Source organism: Ursus americanus, chromosome 14 (genome assembly GCF_024610735.1).
Source record: "Ursus americanus isolate L20-20 chromosome 14, mUrsAme1.1.p, whole genome shotgun sequence".
NCBI lineage: Eukaryota > Metazoa > Chordata > Mammalia > Carnivora > Ursidae > Ursus > Ursus americanus.
Genome location: NC_142140.1, coordinates 63,012,176 through 63,028,583, shown reverse-complemented (window position 1 = coordinate 63,028,583; position 16,408 = coordinate 63,012,176). Strand labels below are relative to the sequence as shown.

The window sequence follows — 16,408 nt, the reverse complement described above, 5'->3', positions numbered from 1 at the left end:
GAGCAACACCCCTCCCTCCAGGGGTGAGCAGTAGGCCCAGACTCAGAGAAGCGCGGAGCTAGCTGGGAAAGGGGGGTGCAGGGCCACAGGGCTGTGTGGAAGAGACAGGTCAGGGGGTTGGGAGCCTGGGCTCCTGAAGGCACTGGGATGGGATGAAGGGAGGCTGGACCCCTGGGCCCCTCACCTCCAGCTCAGCCTGCAGACCGGTCCCGGGCTGGTCCAGCACAGGGGTCCATGGCTTCAGTGATGGGGAAGTTCTTTGGGATGCTGGGTTGGTGCTGGACCAGGATGGGGATGAGGACATTCAGGAACTGGGAGGCAAAGAAGATGTCCTCCTGTGAATGTTTGAACACATTCTGCAGAGAGTGGGTGTGGGGAGGACCACCCCGGCGACCCAAGCCCCAGCCTCTCGCACTGCCACCGCTCTGGGGACCCAGATCTCCAGCTTCCCGCATCGGTCACTCCCTGATGTTCCCTTTCTCCTACTCCAAGTGGTTGGACAACTGGACTAGTAAGTGGTTTCTCAGAAGAAAGGGGGATGGAGGCTTGGGTTTCCCCCCGGGGAGTCACTGATCCTTCAGCCCCACCCATTCCGGGGTACATGTCAGGTGCTCCCTGATGTGACACGCGCCAAGACTGCATCTTGGATTTGAGTGGCATGTGTGAAAATCAGGAATTTGGAGAAGTGCTGGATACAGCAGAGCCTGGCCTGCTAGTTCGTGGTTCCTGGGTGGCTGCTTTCCCAAGCTCCCCCCAATTCCCAGTTAAGACTCACCAGCCTGTGTGCTGGTCTCCTGCTCTCGCCTTCCCCGCGCTCGTCAGGCTGACTGGCACACTGTTCCAGGTCCCTGAGCCCAGCAAGGTCTTTGCTTGCCTGCTGTCCAGGGGTCGGAGAGCACCCCGGGAGACAGGCAGCTGGCAGGTGGTTCTGGAGAGACCCTGAGGCGCCTGTCCCCTTGTGGGCACGCATCTGCTCTCAGCTCCTGTCGTGGCAGCCCAGGCTTGCCGCTGCCTCTCCGGAACTGGGTCTGCTTTTGGCTCCAGGACACTCTCCGTCATCCCCTTCTCCAAGGTGCCCTGGGAGAGAGCTGTGGGCGCCTTCTCCTCTGCGTCTCTGTCCTGTCCGCTCCCCGCCCTGGAGGCCAGTGTCTTGTAAACCAGTCTGAGTCACCCCGTGTTCTCCCTCTCTCCATTCCTGCGTCTGTCTCTTGCCTCTTACCTCCGTCCCCTCCTCAGCTCTTCCGCAGGTCGCAGGTCGGTGGGGGCAGGGGTGGGACGTGATGTGCTCCAGGTCCTCCCAGGGGAGTGAGCAGAGGCCCTGGGCAGGCACAAAGGCGGGGGGATGCAGGGAGAGGACTGGGCAGGGCCCTGGCTCCAACCTGCCAAAGCATAATTTAAAAAAAAATTACCAACACGATTCATAAAATTAGAATGAACGCAAGTCAAAGATTTAACTCAACCGGGCAAGGCGGTAACGGCGGTTCCAAGAATAGCTAAGGAGCTGCGTGTTTAGAGGTATTCACGGGCATGCCTCGTTTTCTTGTGTCTCAGTGTATTGTGCTTTGCAGATATTGCTTGTTTTTCTTACAAACTGAAGGTTTGTGGTAACCCTGCATCGAGCCAGTCCGTGGGGGCCATTTGCTCACTTCACATCTCTGTGTCACATTTTGGCAACTCTCGCAGTATTTCAAACTTTCTCAGCATTATCTCTGTTACGGTGATCGGTGATCAGTGATCAGTGATCTTTGATGGTACCATTGCAATTGCTTTGGGAGCCATGAACTTCGCCCATACAAGGTGGTGTGGGTGTTCTGACTACCCAAGCGATGGGCCGTTCCCCCATCTCTCCGTCTCCTCGGCCTCCCTGTTCCCTGAGACGCAACAATATTGAAATGAGGCCAGTTAATAATAACCCTACAGTGGCCACTAAGTGTTCAAGGGAAAGGAACAGTCACGTGTCTCTCACTTTAACTCAAAAGCTAGAAATGGTGACGCTTAGTGAGGAAGGCGTGTTGAAAGCCGAGATTGGCTGAAAGCGTGGCCTCTCACGCCAGAGTGAGCCAAGTTGTGAACGCAGAGGAAAAGTTCTGGAAGGAAATTAAATGGCTACTCCGGTGAACACACGAATGATAAGAAAGAGAACCAGGCTTCTTGCTGATGGGGAGAGAGTCTCCGTGGTCTGGGTAGAAGATCAGACCAGCCCCAACATTCCGTTGAGCCAACAGCCTAACCCAGAGCAAGGCCCTAATGCTCAGCCGTTCTGTGAAGGCCGAGAGAGGTGAGGAAGCTGCAGAAGGAAAGTCTGAAGCTAGCAGAGGTGGGTTCCGGAGGTTTAGGGAAAGAAGCCGTCCCCATGGCATAAATGTTCAAGGTCAAGCAGCGAGTGCTGACGTAGAGCCTGCAGCAAGTTCTCCAGAAGATCGAGCTAAGATCACTAGTGAAGGTGGCTACTCTCAGCAACAGATCTTCCGTGTAGGGGAAACAGCCTTCTGTTGGAAGAAGACTCCACCTGGAACTTCCATAGCTGGAGAGGAGAAGTCAACGCCCGGCTTCAAAGCTTCAAAGAACAGGCTGACTCTCTTGCTAGGGGCTCACGCAACCGTGACTTTAAGTTGAAGCCAGTGCTCGTTGGCCATTCTGAGAATCCCAGACCCTTCAGAATGCTGCGAAGTCTGCTCTGCCTGTGCTCTGTCCGTGGAACCACAAAGCCTGCACGACAGCACGTCCCTCTATGACACAGTTTACTGAAGAAGCCCACTGTAGAGACCCCCTGCTCAGAAACAAGGATTCTTGTCAAAATATGGCTGCCCGTTGACCATGCACCTGGTCTCCGCAGAGCTCTGGTGGAGATGGGCAGTGACATGCATGTTGTTCGCAGGCCTGACAACGCAGCGATCATCTGACCCCCATGGGTCAAGGACTCATTTGACCTTCGAGTTTTATTATTTAAGAAATCTGCTTTGTGAGGCTCTAGCTGCCACAGAGAGTGACTCTTCTGATGGATCTGGGCAAGGTACATTGGAACCTTCCGGAAAGGATTCACCATTCTAGATGCCTTTCAGGACATTGGTGATTCAAGGGAAGAAGTGAAAATATCCACACGAGCAGGAGTTTGGAGGAAGTCGATGCCAGCGCTCAAGGATGACTCTGAGGGATCAAGGCTCGAGTGGAGGAGGTCCGTGCAGAGGCAGCGGAAAGAGCAAGACCTAGAATCAGAAGAGGAGCCAGGAGATGGGATTGAATCACTGCGATCTCATAACAGAGAAGGCGTAGCTTTTTTTTTTTTAAGTTTTTATTTAAATTCCAGGTAGTTAACATACAGTGTGATATTAGTTTCAGGTGTGCAATATAGCGATTCAACACTTCCATCCATCCCCTGGCGCTCATCACAACAAAGGCATCCTTCATCCCTATCACCTGTTTCCCCCGTCCCTCCTACCCCCCACCCTCCATTCCTCTGGTGACCATCGGTTTGTTTTCGAGAGTCAAGAGTGTTTTTTGGGGGGCGCCTGGGTGGCACAGCGGTTAAGCGTCTGCCTTTGGCTCAGGGCCTGATCCCAGGGTCCTGGGATCGAGCCCCACATCGGGCTCCTCCACTGGGAGCCTGCTTCTTCCTCTCCCTGCCTGTGTTCCCTCTCTCACTGGCTGTCTCTCTCTCTGTCAAATAAATAAATAAAATCTTTTTTAAAAAAAGGTTTTTTTTAAAAAGAGAGTGTTTTTTGGTTTGTCTATCTCTCTGTCTTTTTTCCTTTTTTTGCTTGAGTGAAATCATACGGTATTTGTCTTTCTCTGACTTATTTCGCTTAGCGTAATACTTTGCCGTTCCAACCATGTTGTTGCAAATGGCAAGATGTCATTCTTTTTGATGGCTGAGTAATAGTCCATGGTATCTATAGACCACATCCTCTTTATCCGGTCATCTGCCCGTGGACACTTGGGCTGGTTCCATAGTTCGGCTGTTGTAGATAGAGCTGCTTTGAACATCGGGGTGCGTGTCTCCCTTTGAAGTAGTGTTTTTGTATTCGTGGGGTAAAGACTTAGTAGTGGGACTGCTGGATCATAGAGTAGTTCTATTTTTAACTTTTTGAGGACCCTCCATGCTGTTTTCCAGAGTGTCTGCCCCAGTTTAGAAGAGTTGTTTTGTATGGATAAAGAAAGAAAGTGGGTTCTTGAGATGGAATGTTCTCCTGGTGAAGTTGCTGGGAGGGTTGTTGAAACGACAACAAGGGATTGAGAATATTCCGTGAGCTAGTCGGTAAAGCAGCAGTGGGTTTGAGAGGACGGGCTCCGATTCTGAAAGAAGTTCTACGCGTCAAATGCTGTCAAACAGCGTCGCGTGCTACAGGGAAATCACTCGTGAGAGGAAGAGTCAATCAACGCAGCAAATTTCACTGTTGTCTTATTTTAAGAAATTGCTGCTGTCACCGCAGCCCTCGGCAGCCATCAACACTGAGGCAAGACCCTCCACCAGCAAAAAAAAAAAGGAGGACCGGCTGAAAGCTCAGATGAGAGTTAGCATTTTTCAGCAATAAAGTATTTTAAATTTAAGATACGAACATTTTTTAAAAGATTTTATTTATTTATTTATTTAACACAGAGAGGGAGAGAGGCAGAAGCAGGCTCTCTGCTGAGCAGGGAGCCCGATGCAGGACTCGATCCCACGACCCTGGGATCATGACCCAAGTCGAAGGCAGACGCTTCACCGACTGAGCCCCCCAGGCGTCCCCGCCTTTTTTTTTTTTTAGTAAGACACCTTGTTATAAGTGGTTCGCTGGATTAAACTTTTTTTTTTTCTTTTAGATTTTAAAGTCTGATTGAGACTTCCAGAGAGCTCGCCCCCAAAGGCACGCTGCTCCACTGTTATACCAGGGCTCGGTTGCCTCAGGCCCTTGACAACTCTGGGTATACTTTCCTAACGATCAGTGAGATTAAATATCTTTTCACAGGTTGGTTAGACGTTGAGGTTTATTTTATGGACTGTCTTTAAAAAATGTCCTCTTCTGTGCCCTCTTTTCTGCTGGGCTGTTAGTTGGTACAAGGTCTTCCTATATTCCAGGTATTTACTACCGTTTGCACATAGCTACCCGTCTCTCTTACGAGCCTGTGATTTTATGCCTGGCAATGCCTTGTGTCATTAACCCGTTCCGTGCTGATGTGTTAGAGTCTTGCATTTCTGTTTTCTACCCCTTTTGCTGCCACCTACCTGCACCTTTGTCCCCCTCCTTCCCTGGTGACTCACGCCACCCAGTCCTAGAATACTGGGCAGGGGGTGGCAGGGGTAAACGAGGGTCCTGCCCCACTTTTAGGGCCCTGTGCCCTCCACTCCCTGATTCCCTAACTGAAAGGCTGGAGTCGGGGTGGTAAAGAGGGCGCTCCTCCTCCCCTCTGGCCAGCAAGCCCAGTTGGGGCGGGATCTCCACAGCATGAGTCTGGGACCTGGATGCCCACTGCCTTATTGTCTATGAGAAAGTCCCCACCCTGGGCCAAGGGGACCATCACTCTGAACTAGATCTTCCCTAGAGGTGAATGTTACCTGTAATGACCTTCTGTTCTTTGGCCCATCAGCCAAGAGTCCAAGAACTGGGGGTGTGTGTGTGAGAGACAGAGGAGAGACAGGCAGACAGAGACAGAGAGAGAGAAAGAGAGTCAGAGGGGTCACAGGCCTGGGTGGTGGAGGGAGTGGTGGCTTCTCCAAGGACGATTGGAGACTGAATGCTTGGATTTCCACCGCTGGGCTGCCTTGGTTTCTCCATTTTCTCCAGGAGATGATAGTTGCTCCCAGAAGATATACATCGAAGGAAATATTGGTTTGTTCACTGGAGCGGAATTGCCTTCCAACTCAGTAGTTCATCCATCCATCTGTCCATCCATCCATCCATCCATCCATCCATCCATCCATCCATCCACACGTATGTACATTCAATCATTCTCCCTTTTATCCATCATCAAACAAACATTTGTCAGCTATCTCTCGTGTGTCAGCACAGCGCTGGGCCCCGGGAATATAAACTGCATGACACCCAGCTCCTGCCTTCAAGAAACTCATGGGCTAGCTGGGGAGACACACGGGTCTCCCTTAGGCAAAGGGGCATGGAAGGGTTTGAGGAATCATTGTGTATAAAGTCCTCCATTCAACGCCTACTTACCGAGCACCTGGTGTGTGCCAGGCGCTGTGGTGGGCAGTTATAAACCCTGTCCTCGTGAGCCTGCAGGCTAGGGATCAAGGGGAGGAGGGGGTCCACGTCTTCTGGAGCACACCTCCACGGCAGCCTCAAGAGCGAGGGAAGGATGGGGGAGGACGCCGGCTCTCAACTGTCTCATCGGGGAAGTGACATACATTGCTTCCTCCAGAGTCCATTGGCCACCATAGGTCCTATGGCCCCAATCTGAGATATTTAGCGAGCACGAACTTTCTATACATCAACCAACGATTTCTACCATTCCAAGTCAAGTGGCGTCGCTCTCTCTCAGTGGTTGTGTTTGCACAGTGACTCGAATACATATTACATTCTGTCCACATGGTTTATAAACCTTAGCAAACCTCAAAAACCAAAGCAGTGATACCCAGAACACGAGGCGAGATGGAAACCATTCGGTGAATTCCAAGGGAGCCATTTTGGCCTTAATGGACGCTTCTGGATTTGGGACGAGAAAAAAGAAAAACAGAAGGGAAGAATGTGTACGAAGCTTTGGAATTTAATCACCGACGATTGAATCAGGAAAGCAATGTATGATTATTATGGCTCTACTATTTTTCGATTAACTGGAAATGGAAACTGCGTTATAATATGCAAGCTTTCGTCCAACTTTGGAACAAGATTTAGGAAAGCATATGTGGGCACGGCCCAGACAGGTGTCCTTCTCCTTCTGCCCTGCTTCTGGTGGCCCCTTCTTAGTGCATTGTTCATTTTTATAGCCGGGACCATAGGTCACTATCAACCTTTTGGGCAATTTTTCAACCTGCCGGGAGGGCTGCCCTGTGTCAGGTGACCATTAAGCCCGCTTGGCGGCGGTCAGCGGGGTCAGGGGCAGGATTACGTCCCCCCCGCCCCATCATAATGTAATGCAAACCTGCAAAGCAACACAAAGTCATAAAACCCTTTAAGGGAGCTGGGGGCGTTTGGAAACTTTGACCCTTGGAGTCTTTAAAAGGCACGGTGGTGCTGTTCTCTGGGGTGTTTCGTTTCTGCTGTTTTGTGGTGTGTGGGGTGAGTTCTGTGTGGCTTGGTTGTCCCGGGAGAGGCATATGGGGTCCTGGTTTTCTGGGGGAGTCCTTTTGTCTGGGTGGCCTAGATGGATGGGGCCTAAGGAATGCCTCCGAGCAGCCTGCTCTGCAGGGGATTTAGATGGACACGCTGTTCTCGATGAGCGGAGGGTCCAGGTAGGTGTAAGGCAGTGGCAGCCCCTGGTTCCGCTCCTGGATCTCCTTTGAGATCTGGGCCAGGCGGCTCTGGAAGGCAGCGATGCTCTGCTGAGGGGCCTCCTCCGTGAAGTGCTCATCCGGGTAGGTGCCCAGGGGCCGCTGGGAACCAACGACAAGGTGGCGTGAAGGGGCCGCTCAGCAGCTGGGACCCGCCCTAGCCGTCCACCCCGGGGACCTGGAAGCAGCCTCCTTCCGAGCCTCAGCCCCGCTCCTTCCTCTAAACAGCAAGGACCACCGCAGGCCGCTCCTGGGGACTGAAAGCTCGAGTAGGAGCTTTCCAGGAGGCGTCCCCACCCCCTGGCATGATCTCCTTGCAGCGAGGGTGACTCATGTGATCCTTTGACCCTCCTTGTGAGATGTCCAACGTCATGTGTCCCCCTGGGAAGCTTCAGTGGGGGGAGGGGTCCCAGCGCCTTGGAGGCACCGTGGGGTCTGGGCCAGAGAAGGGAAAGGACCTCCCCCGCCTCGCATATCCCAGAGCTGGCCTGGCCCGGCCCACAGGCCCCTGCACTCACTTGGTCTCCAGGCTCCTTGCTCAGCAACCAGAGGGTAATGATAATGTCACACGTGGCATTGACTGGCGGGAGGGTAGCTAGAAACCCCTCTGGCTTTGTCTGGCCTTTGGAGGTGGGGGGTGGCAGCTGCATGGACGGAGGCAGGTTGGGCATCCAGACACAGGAGTCGAACTGAAGGCCAAGAAGGCAACGTTGAGTCCTAGGAGCCGGGCCCCCTTCCATCCCACCGGCCCGGCACCGACCCCGCTCACCTGCCCAGCGCTGACAGCGTAATGCCTGGCTGAGCAGCTGAAGATCACCATGGTGATGTACTGTACCAGGGCTTCCCGGGTCTCCAGCGCGGAGGGCATACCTGCGGGGGCAGGGGCGCTGGGCATGCGGCCACCAGGGTCCTGAGGACCCCGCTACAGGGGACTGAGGGTGGGGCCCGAGGGCTGAGATCCCCGTACCTGAGCTCTTCCTGCCCAGGAAGCCCTCCAAGAAGATCTCCTGCACCCAGGCCTGGAGTTCACCGTCATCACGCACGGAGACATCACTCGGGTAGTAGATGTTGATTATTTCGGAGACAAAGCTACAAGGTGCACTGGGTTCAGGCCCAACTTTGGACCCCGAGCGTCTCCGAGGAGCAACACAGCTCGGTGTCATTCACATCCAGCCCTGCTCCTTGTCGCGAGCCTCCCTGGGCCCTGCTGCTCCTCCCCGATCTTCGCGCTTCCCCCACCCCCCCAGCTTGCTGGAGATGGCCACCTCACCTCTCCACGGCAGCCCAGATCTGCAACCCGTCATCCCGGTAGTAGTAATTTGGGATGTCTTCAACTCCCCGGGCCCGGATATCCTCGGGCAGACACAGGACGGAATAGTTGAGCTGTTCCATGTTCCTCTGGATCAGCTCCGAGAAGCCCTCAATGCCAATGCCTGTGGACTGGGAGACAGAACTGCTGGCTGCCGGAGCGCTGGGCCCAGGACTGGTGGGAAACACGGGGAATCCCCCCCCCCCCCGCCCCCGCGCCAGAGCTTACCCTGTCCACCACCTTCCCCGGGGCGATGAGCTGCTCGCGGGCCAGAGTGTTAATATGCAGTGTGTACCGAGTGTGTGGGACCAACAGCTAGAATGGTCGGAGAACACAGACGTGGGTGAGGCCTGGGTCTCTCCAGCCCCAGACCCCCCCTGCCTAGAGGCACCAAGTCTTGTAAATCACCCATGGGAAGAGATGACAGCGGCAAGAGGGCCAGCCAGGGACAGGGATCAGGGCTCCGGACCTCACGTCGGGGGCTGGGCTTCCACCGGCATTCTGTTCTATGACCTGGGCCTGGCGCCCTCCTCTCTCTGGGCACATGAGGGGGCCGATCAGGAGGAGCATGACGAGCCCCCCAGCTTCGGCATTCTGTGATTTACTAACCCTTGGGCAGCCAATGCACCATGAAAAGCAGGGCCCATGGAGCAAAATGGAACCATCGCCCAGAGTACCAGGCCCTGGGAGCTGCCGATGGTCAGAAAGAATCAACCTGGACGGGAGAGGATAGAGAAGGGCCTGCATCCGGGACCCAGGACACTGTCCAAGTAAGAATCAGAGAATCCAAAGAGCCATGGCCCCTGCCTGGGAGAATTCCTGTCCTTCCGAGAAGTGGGGCCCCAGGTTCCTGCAGGAAAGGAATCCGGGCCATCTGAAGGTTTAGCAGAGCCCATGGTAGAAACGTGGGTCTCCCTCCCCGGGCTCCCTCACCCCTGCTGCTGTCTGCAAGAAAACTGCTGGTCCCTCAAAGCCAAGTGCACACTCTGACATGAGCCTTAGATCTCTCCTAAGAACAGGCTTCCGGACGGCTGCTGACTGTCCGCCTGCTTTCCCCTGAGAAGTCCCATGCAGAGTCCTGCCTCACCCCAGCCCCCATTCCCCTCTTCCAGGTGCAGGGCCTGCGGGAAAGCAGGCTCCCGGGGCAGTCGTGCAAGGAGAGGCTGCTGCAGCAGGATGGGGGCTCTGACCCCCGCCTGGCAGGACAGGGCCCCACGGGGACAGGCTGAAGAGCACCCCGAGGTGCAGGGACACAGTCTAGGATATGCTGCCGAGACACTGACCTTGAAGAGTGGGTGGCATTGCGGCAGCTGGCGCAGCGTAGCCATCGTGAAAACCTCAGGCAGCAGGTGGGCCTGCAGCAGGTGCGTGAGAGCCTCGTTGACCGAGAACTCGGCGTTCCGCACCCACGTCTTGGCCAGCAGCCAGTCCCACTTGTTGTCGCTGGGCAGGAAGATGGGGCTGTCGGGTCCCGGGGTCTGGCTGAGCTGTAGGAGGAGCCGGTGCAGGGAGAGGGGGCCGTGGGGTGTCTGCCGACCCCTCCGTCAAACCCCTCCCTCCCCCTGCCCCGCCGCTGACCTGGATGGCGAGGGGCAGCAGCGGTCCTCCCCTGGGGCGCTGGTACAGCAGGGTCATCGGGGCCGCAGAGAACTGGGGCTGCCCATTCACGACGTTGCCGTGGATGCCAGAGAGGATGCCATGATCCACCAGGAACACGGAGCCCCTCTGCAAGAGAGAGAAGGGGAGCAGGGGCTGCCACCTGGCTCTCTAAAGGATGCAGGGGCGGGGCAGGGAGAAGACTGGGTTGGGGGGGGAGGAGTGTTCCCCACGAGAGGGTGCTGTTGCCCGCACAGGGCAGGTCCTTAGGAACGCACGGCCCTCTCCAATAGGGGACAGGCCTGAAGGCACTGGGATGGCGGTGTGCAGAGCCTGGACCCCCGAGTCGCTCACCTCCAGCTCAGCCTTCAGGCTGGTCCCAGGGCCCAGCACAGGGGCCACCATGTCCTCAGTGACGGGGAAGTTCTCTGGGAGGTGGCGACAGCGGCGGATCAGGACAGGGTTGTGGCCATTCAGGAACTGGGAGGCGAAGAAGGCGTCCTCCTGCCAGTGTTCAACCACATACTCTGGGGGGGGGAAGCGGGGGGGAAGGCAGCTAGGTCATCTCAGCATGGACCCCCTCCCCGCAGCTTCACTGTGGAGTTGCTGGCTCCTGGGGCCATCCCGGGCTCTCTTCGCTTCTCACTCTGTACCTTTCTCTGCCTGGGCTTCAGCCACTGCCTCTCACCCAGCAGCAAATCTGAGTCCCCAGCCCACCTGTCCTGCCGTCCGCCTACCTGACGCCCCAAGGCCAGGATTTGGCAGCCTCAAACACAGCACTGGGAGCTCCTGCTCCGGCCCCGCCCCTCCCGTCGCCTGGCGTCTGGGGACCGGCACCCCCATCCAGCTGGTTGCCGCAGCAGAGCTGGGGACCACTCACGTGAGTTCCCTCTCCTCTTCCCATCGGGCCCCACTGACACTCCATCCCCAGCAGCTCGGGCCCCACCTGTCCGCCCTGCCGATGCTCTGCGGACCGTGGCCAGGGCCTCATAACTGCTTCTCCTGCTTCCAGTCACGCCTGCTAACACCGTGCCACCCACAGGGCACATCTGGCCGCCTGGTCCTCGGCTGGCAGCCAGCCAAAGCTCCCCCCCCCCCCCCCCCCGCTTGGGAAAAGCCCAATTCCTGCCCTGGGCTACCCAGCCCTGCGAGTCCCCCGGGGTTCCGTGCACTGCCCCCACTCTGTCTCTTATCTTCCCTCTCTTTGGCCAAGGCAGAGGTCTTTCTTCCCCCCCAAAGGCCTCTGGTCCTTCCACCTTTGGGGCCCTCGCATTCACTGTCCACTGAGCCCGAAACGCACCCTGCCCATTCTTGGTACTGGTAACACCTACTCAACTTTGAGGTCTTGGCCCAAAAGTCCCCTCCTGGGGGACTTTCCAGGACACCCCCCACTGCCCAGACGAGGCAGGTCCCCCTTTTATGTATTCTCACGGGGGCCAATGAACAGGTTTCATGAGGGAAACGGTATTTTGATTTTGAGCCTATCATCCACTTTTGAGCCTGTCCCCACTGTGAGCCCTGTGGGGACAGAGACTGTGTCCACAGCCCTATCCCAGTGTCTGATGGGTCGCTGCCCAAACAAATGCCAGTTGGATTAAGGGGCGTGAGAAGGTTAGGGACACGCCCAGTCTCCACCCTCTTTTGTATTTGTGGAGGAAGTAAGGTCTAGAGCGACAGGGGCCTGCCCGGGTCACTCAGTGAATCAGGGCTTGGTTTTCTGAGGCTCATGACAGCTAGGAGACCTGAGGTCTCAGGGAAGAAGTCAGGAGCCCCTGCCCGAGTTCCTCACCCGCGGCCGGAGTCTTCCGGAAGTTCAACATAGTCTGCATCTCATCCAGACTCTCCCAGGGTCCCTTGCGGTCTAGCAGCCCCTTGAGTTTCATCTCCGAAAACCTGCCAGGGGGTGTCAAGGTTGGGGAGGGGGCAAGAGGCCTTGCGAGACCCTTCCCTGTCAGCTTCCTGGGCTCTTGAACCAGCCCCCAGGTCCTGAAGTAGCCACTGCCCCTGAGGTCATCACTGTCCTGTGGGAATTGGTGGTAGGCAGAGGCTGTGCCCTGGGGAGGACTGTGGGACCCATGTGCTTGATGGCGGGGGAGGGCAGAAGGCAGGAGTCCTAGGGCAGCTGAGGCCCAGGGTAGGGAGGGAGTGGGCATCCTTACGCAGAGCTGACTTTCAGGTAGAAGCAGGAATTCTTCATTACAGAGTATTTGATGTTGAGATCCAGATCTTTCACAGACTTCTCATTCAGGCAGTGAGGCCAGCCTGGGCTGTAAGTCTTCCAGCTGGAGGGAGGAGCAGGAAGGTGGGTCCCAAGAAGGCTCAGGGAACCCACCGATTAGGGCAAAGGGAGAGGTAGGCCCCTGGAGGCCCTCGTCAGAGCCAGCCCCCTTCTACGAGGAAGGGCATTCCCAAGCTCTGCCCTCTGCCTCCGCCCACAATGAGACTTCTCCCCTGGTCACAGCTGACGGTCCCGGGCTGGACACCTAACCAGAGCTAGGCCAATCAAAGTCCTTTCCGGGGAATCAGAGATTGGGGCTATTAAGAAAGAGACATCGGGTCCAAAATGGAGTCACTTGTGCTAAGCCCATATTGGCAAACCAAGGCTTCACGCCTAACCTATTTGAAAGGTCAGCTGCTCTCAGGAAATTGACCTTTAACCAATCTGGAATTATTGGGTCATCACCAGTGAGGAAATCTGCCTGATCCCCACCTTTCTCCAAAGGAAGGTGATCTTGCCTGAAACAACCCGCTTTTTGCTTGAAACTTCCTTTTTCTGTCCCCATCTGCCTAGAAAAGGCTGCCGCTTTGTATGGCTCGTCAGAGCTGCTAGGGGGGATGCTGCCTGATTCGAGAATCATTGCATAAAGCCAACTTGATCTTCAAATGGACTTGGCTGAATTTTTTTATTTTCTATTTTATTTTATTATTATTATTTTTAAACAGGGTTGAGCCAGAGAGGCCATCTGTCTGGATATCTGGACCACCGCATGCCAACATAGGGACTGTTAGTTCCGGCCATTTCCCACTGTATGGACTGGGACCCAGAGAAAGCTGTTCTACGAAGAGAGAGAGATGTGAAGCAAGAGAAAGAGAAGCGTCTAGGCCCGTAGAGACAGGGAGAGAATCACCTTGTTTCTGGCCTCTGAGATCTGGCTGTCCTTCCAGTACGTCTGTGTGTGTCCTCCTGACACACTCCCCCCACCCCACCCCCCTATCCCTGGTCTGCTTGCTGGCCTATGTTTTTTTCTTGCAAGCACAAAATCCCTGACTCACACAGATGCATCTCACAGAGGGACTTCCGGAAGGCTTCAGCAGCCTTGGGCGGGCATCCCATGGAGAGACACTTTGACTTCCATACGCTCGGGAGAGCCCAGAAATTTACTCTGCCATGGGCCTCAGGCGTTTGAGCAAGCAAGCAATGCAGCCTAAGGACTTTGGGTGCAATGGTGAAATCCTGTCTCTGCAAAGCTGAACACACCCCCACCCTGCCCCAGGCTAGTCCACCTCTCACTCATTTAGTCAGTCATTGCCCTTGGGCTTGAACTTTTGACTTGGAAGAATAAGTGGCAATTAAAGTACGGGGCTCCTAGGTGGCGGCCCAGCCCTGCTTCTCACACGGGAATGTCCAAGACCCTTCACCCAGAGATCTTGACTGAGCTGGTTCTGACTGCGCAGGTCTGGCGTGGGTGAGCCCCGGAGCCTGCGAGCTCGCGGGCAATGCTGACACTGTGATCTGCTGACACGCTTTAAGCCCTGAGGACCTAGGCAATTGGAGCCCAGGTCAAATGATGCCTCCTTTGGGAAGGGCCTAGACCGGCCCTAGGTCTCTGAACCCCTGGGTCTTGCTTTTGATAGGAAAGAAAGGCCACATCGCAGACACCCTCGACCTCCATATCTGTTCCCTCACCGGGGGCCGCTGCGGGCTGATTTGGTGCAGTGGTTTCCTTGGGGCTAGAATTCCCAACACATGTGGAATCACCAGGAACCAATAAGCCTGCGGCTACTGGGTCCCAGACTCCTGGGTCCCAGACTCCTGGAGCAACAGCCTTGCAGCCCAGGCTTCCGGGCAGCAGCTGAGCTGGCCAGAGCTCGAGCTTTTGAAAACCTGCCCCTCAGCGCCCCTGGTCCCTGGCTTTGTCCTCACCCGCAGCCCCAGCCCTCCTGCTGCCTCCGGGGCCAGACTCTCCCAGCGGAGCCTGGGGCAGACAAAGAGCCCTCCTCCCACCTGCCCTGGAGGATGAGTTTCTTGGGCTTCGCGGTGGTGGATTCCTGGCTCCGCCCAGATTTCCAGGAGAATAGAACACGTTAATGGATGAAAAAGCCCCAGGGCAAGCAAGACACCTGCAAGGGTGAAGCATTTCCAGCCCTGGTTTTTGCACTCTTGCGGGCACTCTCGCGGGGACGGTTACTCTTGCGGGCACTCTCCGGAAGGCTTGTTACAGCACCCCCGAGTGCTCCGGAACATTACGGCACACCCCAGTGCTCCGGAAGGCTGGTTACAGCCGTATGGCTGCCCCCACCCTCTGGAGGTGATTCAGGAGGCCTGAGGGTGTCGGGAATTTGCATTTCTAACAAGCCCCGGGATGCTGAAGTTGTCCTCGGAGAGGGCTGGAGGGGACTTCAGTCAGTGTCAAACCAGCGCAACCCGGGCTGCCCCACATTCCTTGGGTGACCCCCCACCCCACCCCAGCACCCCACAGCATCCCGCTCCTCACTGGTAGGAGTCCTGCCTGGCCTGCAGCTCTTCCTGGCGCTGTTGCTGGAGGGTGGGGTGGTCGTCTGCCCCGGAGACCTTGGCTGTGAGCGCACAGGAACGGGTGATGAGGGCAGAGAAACAGCACCGCCCCCCCCCCACCTCTGGCCCCAGCCCCTGGTCCCTTGCTCCCACAGTGGGCTGCCCGCTCTCCTCCCCAGGGGCCACACCGGCCGGCCTTTCCCCTCCCCTGCCTTTCCCCCCCACCAGGCCCGCCGCGCCTGCCCGGCTCACCCGGCCCAGCGCGCAGAGCCAGGCTCACCGCGCCATCCAGCCACTGGTAGCAGGGGAAGCGCAGGGGGACGCCCTGCGGGGGCGTGAGCTGGAACCAGCGGCAGAACCAGGCGTCCCGGCTCAGGGGCCCGATCGGGGCGGGCAGCAGCAGGGGCGCCTTGTGCACGCGCAGCAGTAGCACCTCGCCCACGTCCTGGGGGGACTCCACCTCGAACTCCTCCACCTGGAGGGGAGACACTCAGGATCGAAGGGGGCCGTCCCCTGCTCCCTCCTCCGCCTCCACCCCGCTCCGCTGTGCACTCACAGCGCCCGCGCTGAACTCCTTGCCCAGGTGGTCCAGGCGCAGTGGGGGTGTCTCTCCCCGGGTCCCCACGACGCTGACAGCTATTTTGTTCCACGTGCCAGCCCCGATGGCCTCCCCAGTAGACACTCGCACGCTGTACTTGGCCATGGTGCCGACCCAAGTCTGGCTGGCTGCCGCTGCCGCTGAGACCTTTAAAGCTGGCGGCTCAGCCTGGGACACGCCCCGCTCCACCCCGCCCCGCCAGGCCCCGGTCACGCGCGGCGGACTGTTGTCCCCCATTCCGAGTGCCCACGGAGCTCCTTCGCCCCCCCCCCCCCCCCCGGCAAGCAAACACACGCCCGGCCCAGGGCAGACACTGGCGGGGCTGGGAGGCTCAGCAGTGCTGGGTGAGCAGGGATGGGGTGTCCTGAGGTTTGGGACGGGACCTTCCAGGGATGCAGGGCCAGAGAGAGAGTCAGGATTCAGCAGGGGTCAGAGATACATTTGCGCCCCCCCCTTTGTTTCTTTGCCTTCTTAGCCTCTAAAAGCCTCTGCAGGCCCACCTCCCCACTTTCTACAGCTCTTCTTGGCCTGCCTCACTATTTTATTGCATCTAATAAATAATTTTGAGAGCCAACCATGTGCCACGGACTTTCTTATGTACGGTGAAGACTGCCCAGGCAAGATCCAGTCTTTGCCCCCTTGCAGGTTGAAAACCGAGTGTGAGAGAAAATGAATCAGAGAACAAGGCAGGGATGCAGTGAAGGAGACAGGGAGAGATGTCAGGGAGGAGGTACGGATTTCGGTTTTGGG

The 16,408-nt window shown here is 56.7% G+C and overlaps 1 protein-coding gene across 1 annotated transcript; it reads right to left on the bottom strand.

The window, feature by feature from the left end:
- Positions 1 to 6,676: 6,676 nt before the first annotated feature.
- Positions 6,677 to 15,793, bottom strand: ALOX15B (arachidonate 15-lipoxygenase type B). Its single transcript, XM_045797319.2, has 14 exons — positions 15,617 to 15,793; positions 15,313 to 15,535; positions 15,041 to 15,122; positions 12,485 to 12,607; positions 12,115 to 12,218; positions 10,680 to 10,852; positions 10,308 to 10,454; positions 10,013 to 10,216; positions 8,958 to 9,044; positions 8,691 to 8,860; positions 8,388 to 8,509; positions 8,190 to 8,290; positions 7,939 to 8,109; positions 6,677 to 7,522 (listed from the first exon to the last, which is right to left on the bottom strand). Exons 1-14 carry the CDS (start codon positions 15,761 to 15,763, stop codon positions 7,343 to 7,345), a joined length of 2,034 nt encoding a protein of 677 aa, XP_045653275.1. The 5' UTR covers positions 15,764 to 15,793; the 3' UTR covers positions 6,677 to 7,342.
- Between the last annotated feature and the right edge of the window lie 615 nt (positions 15,794 to 16,408).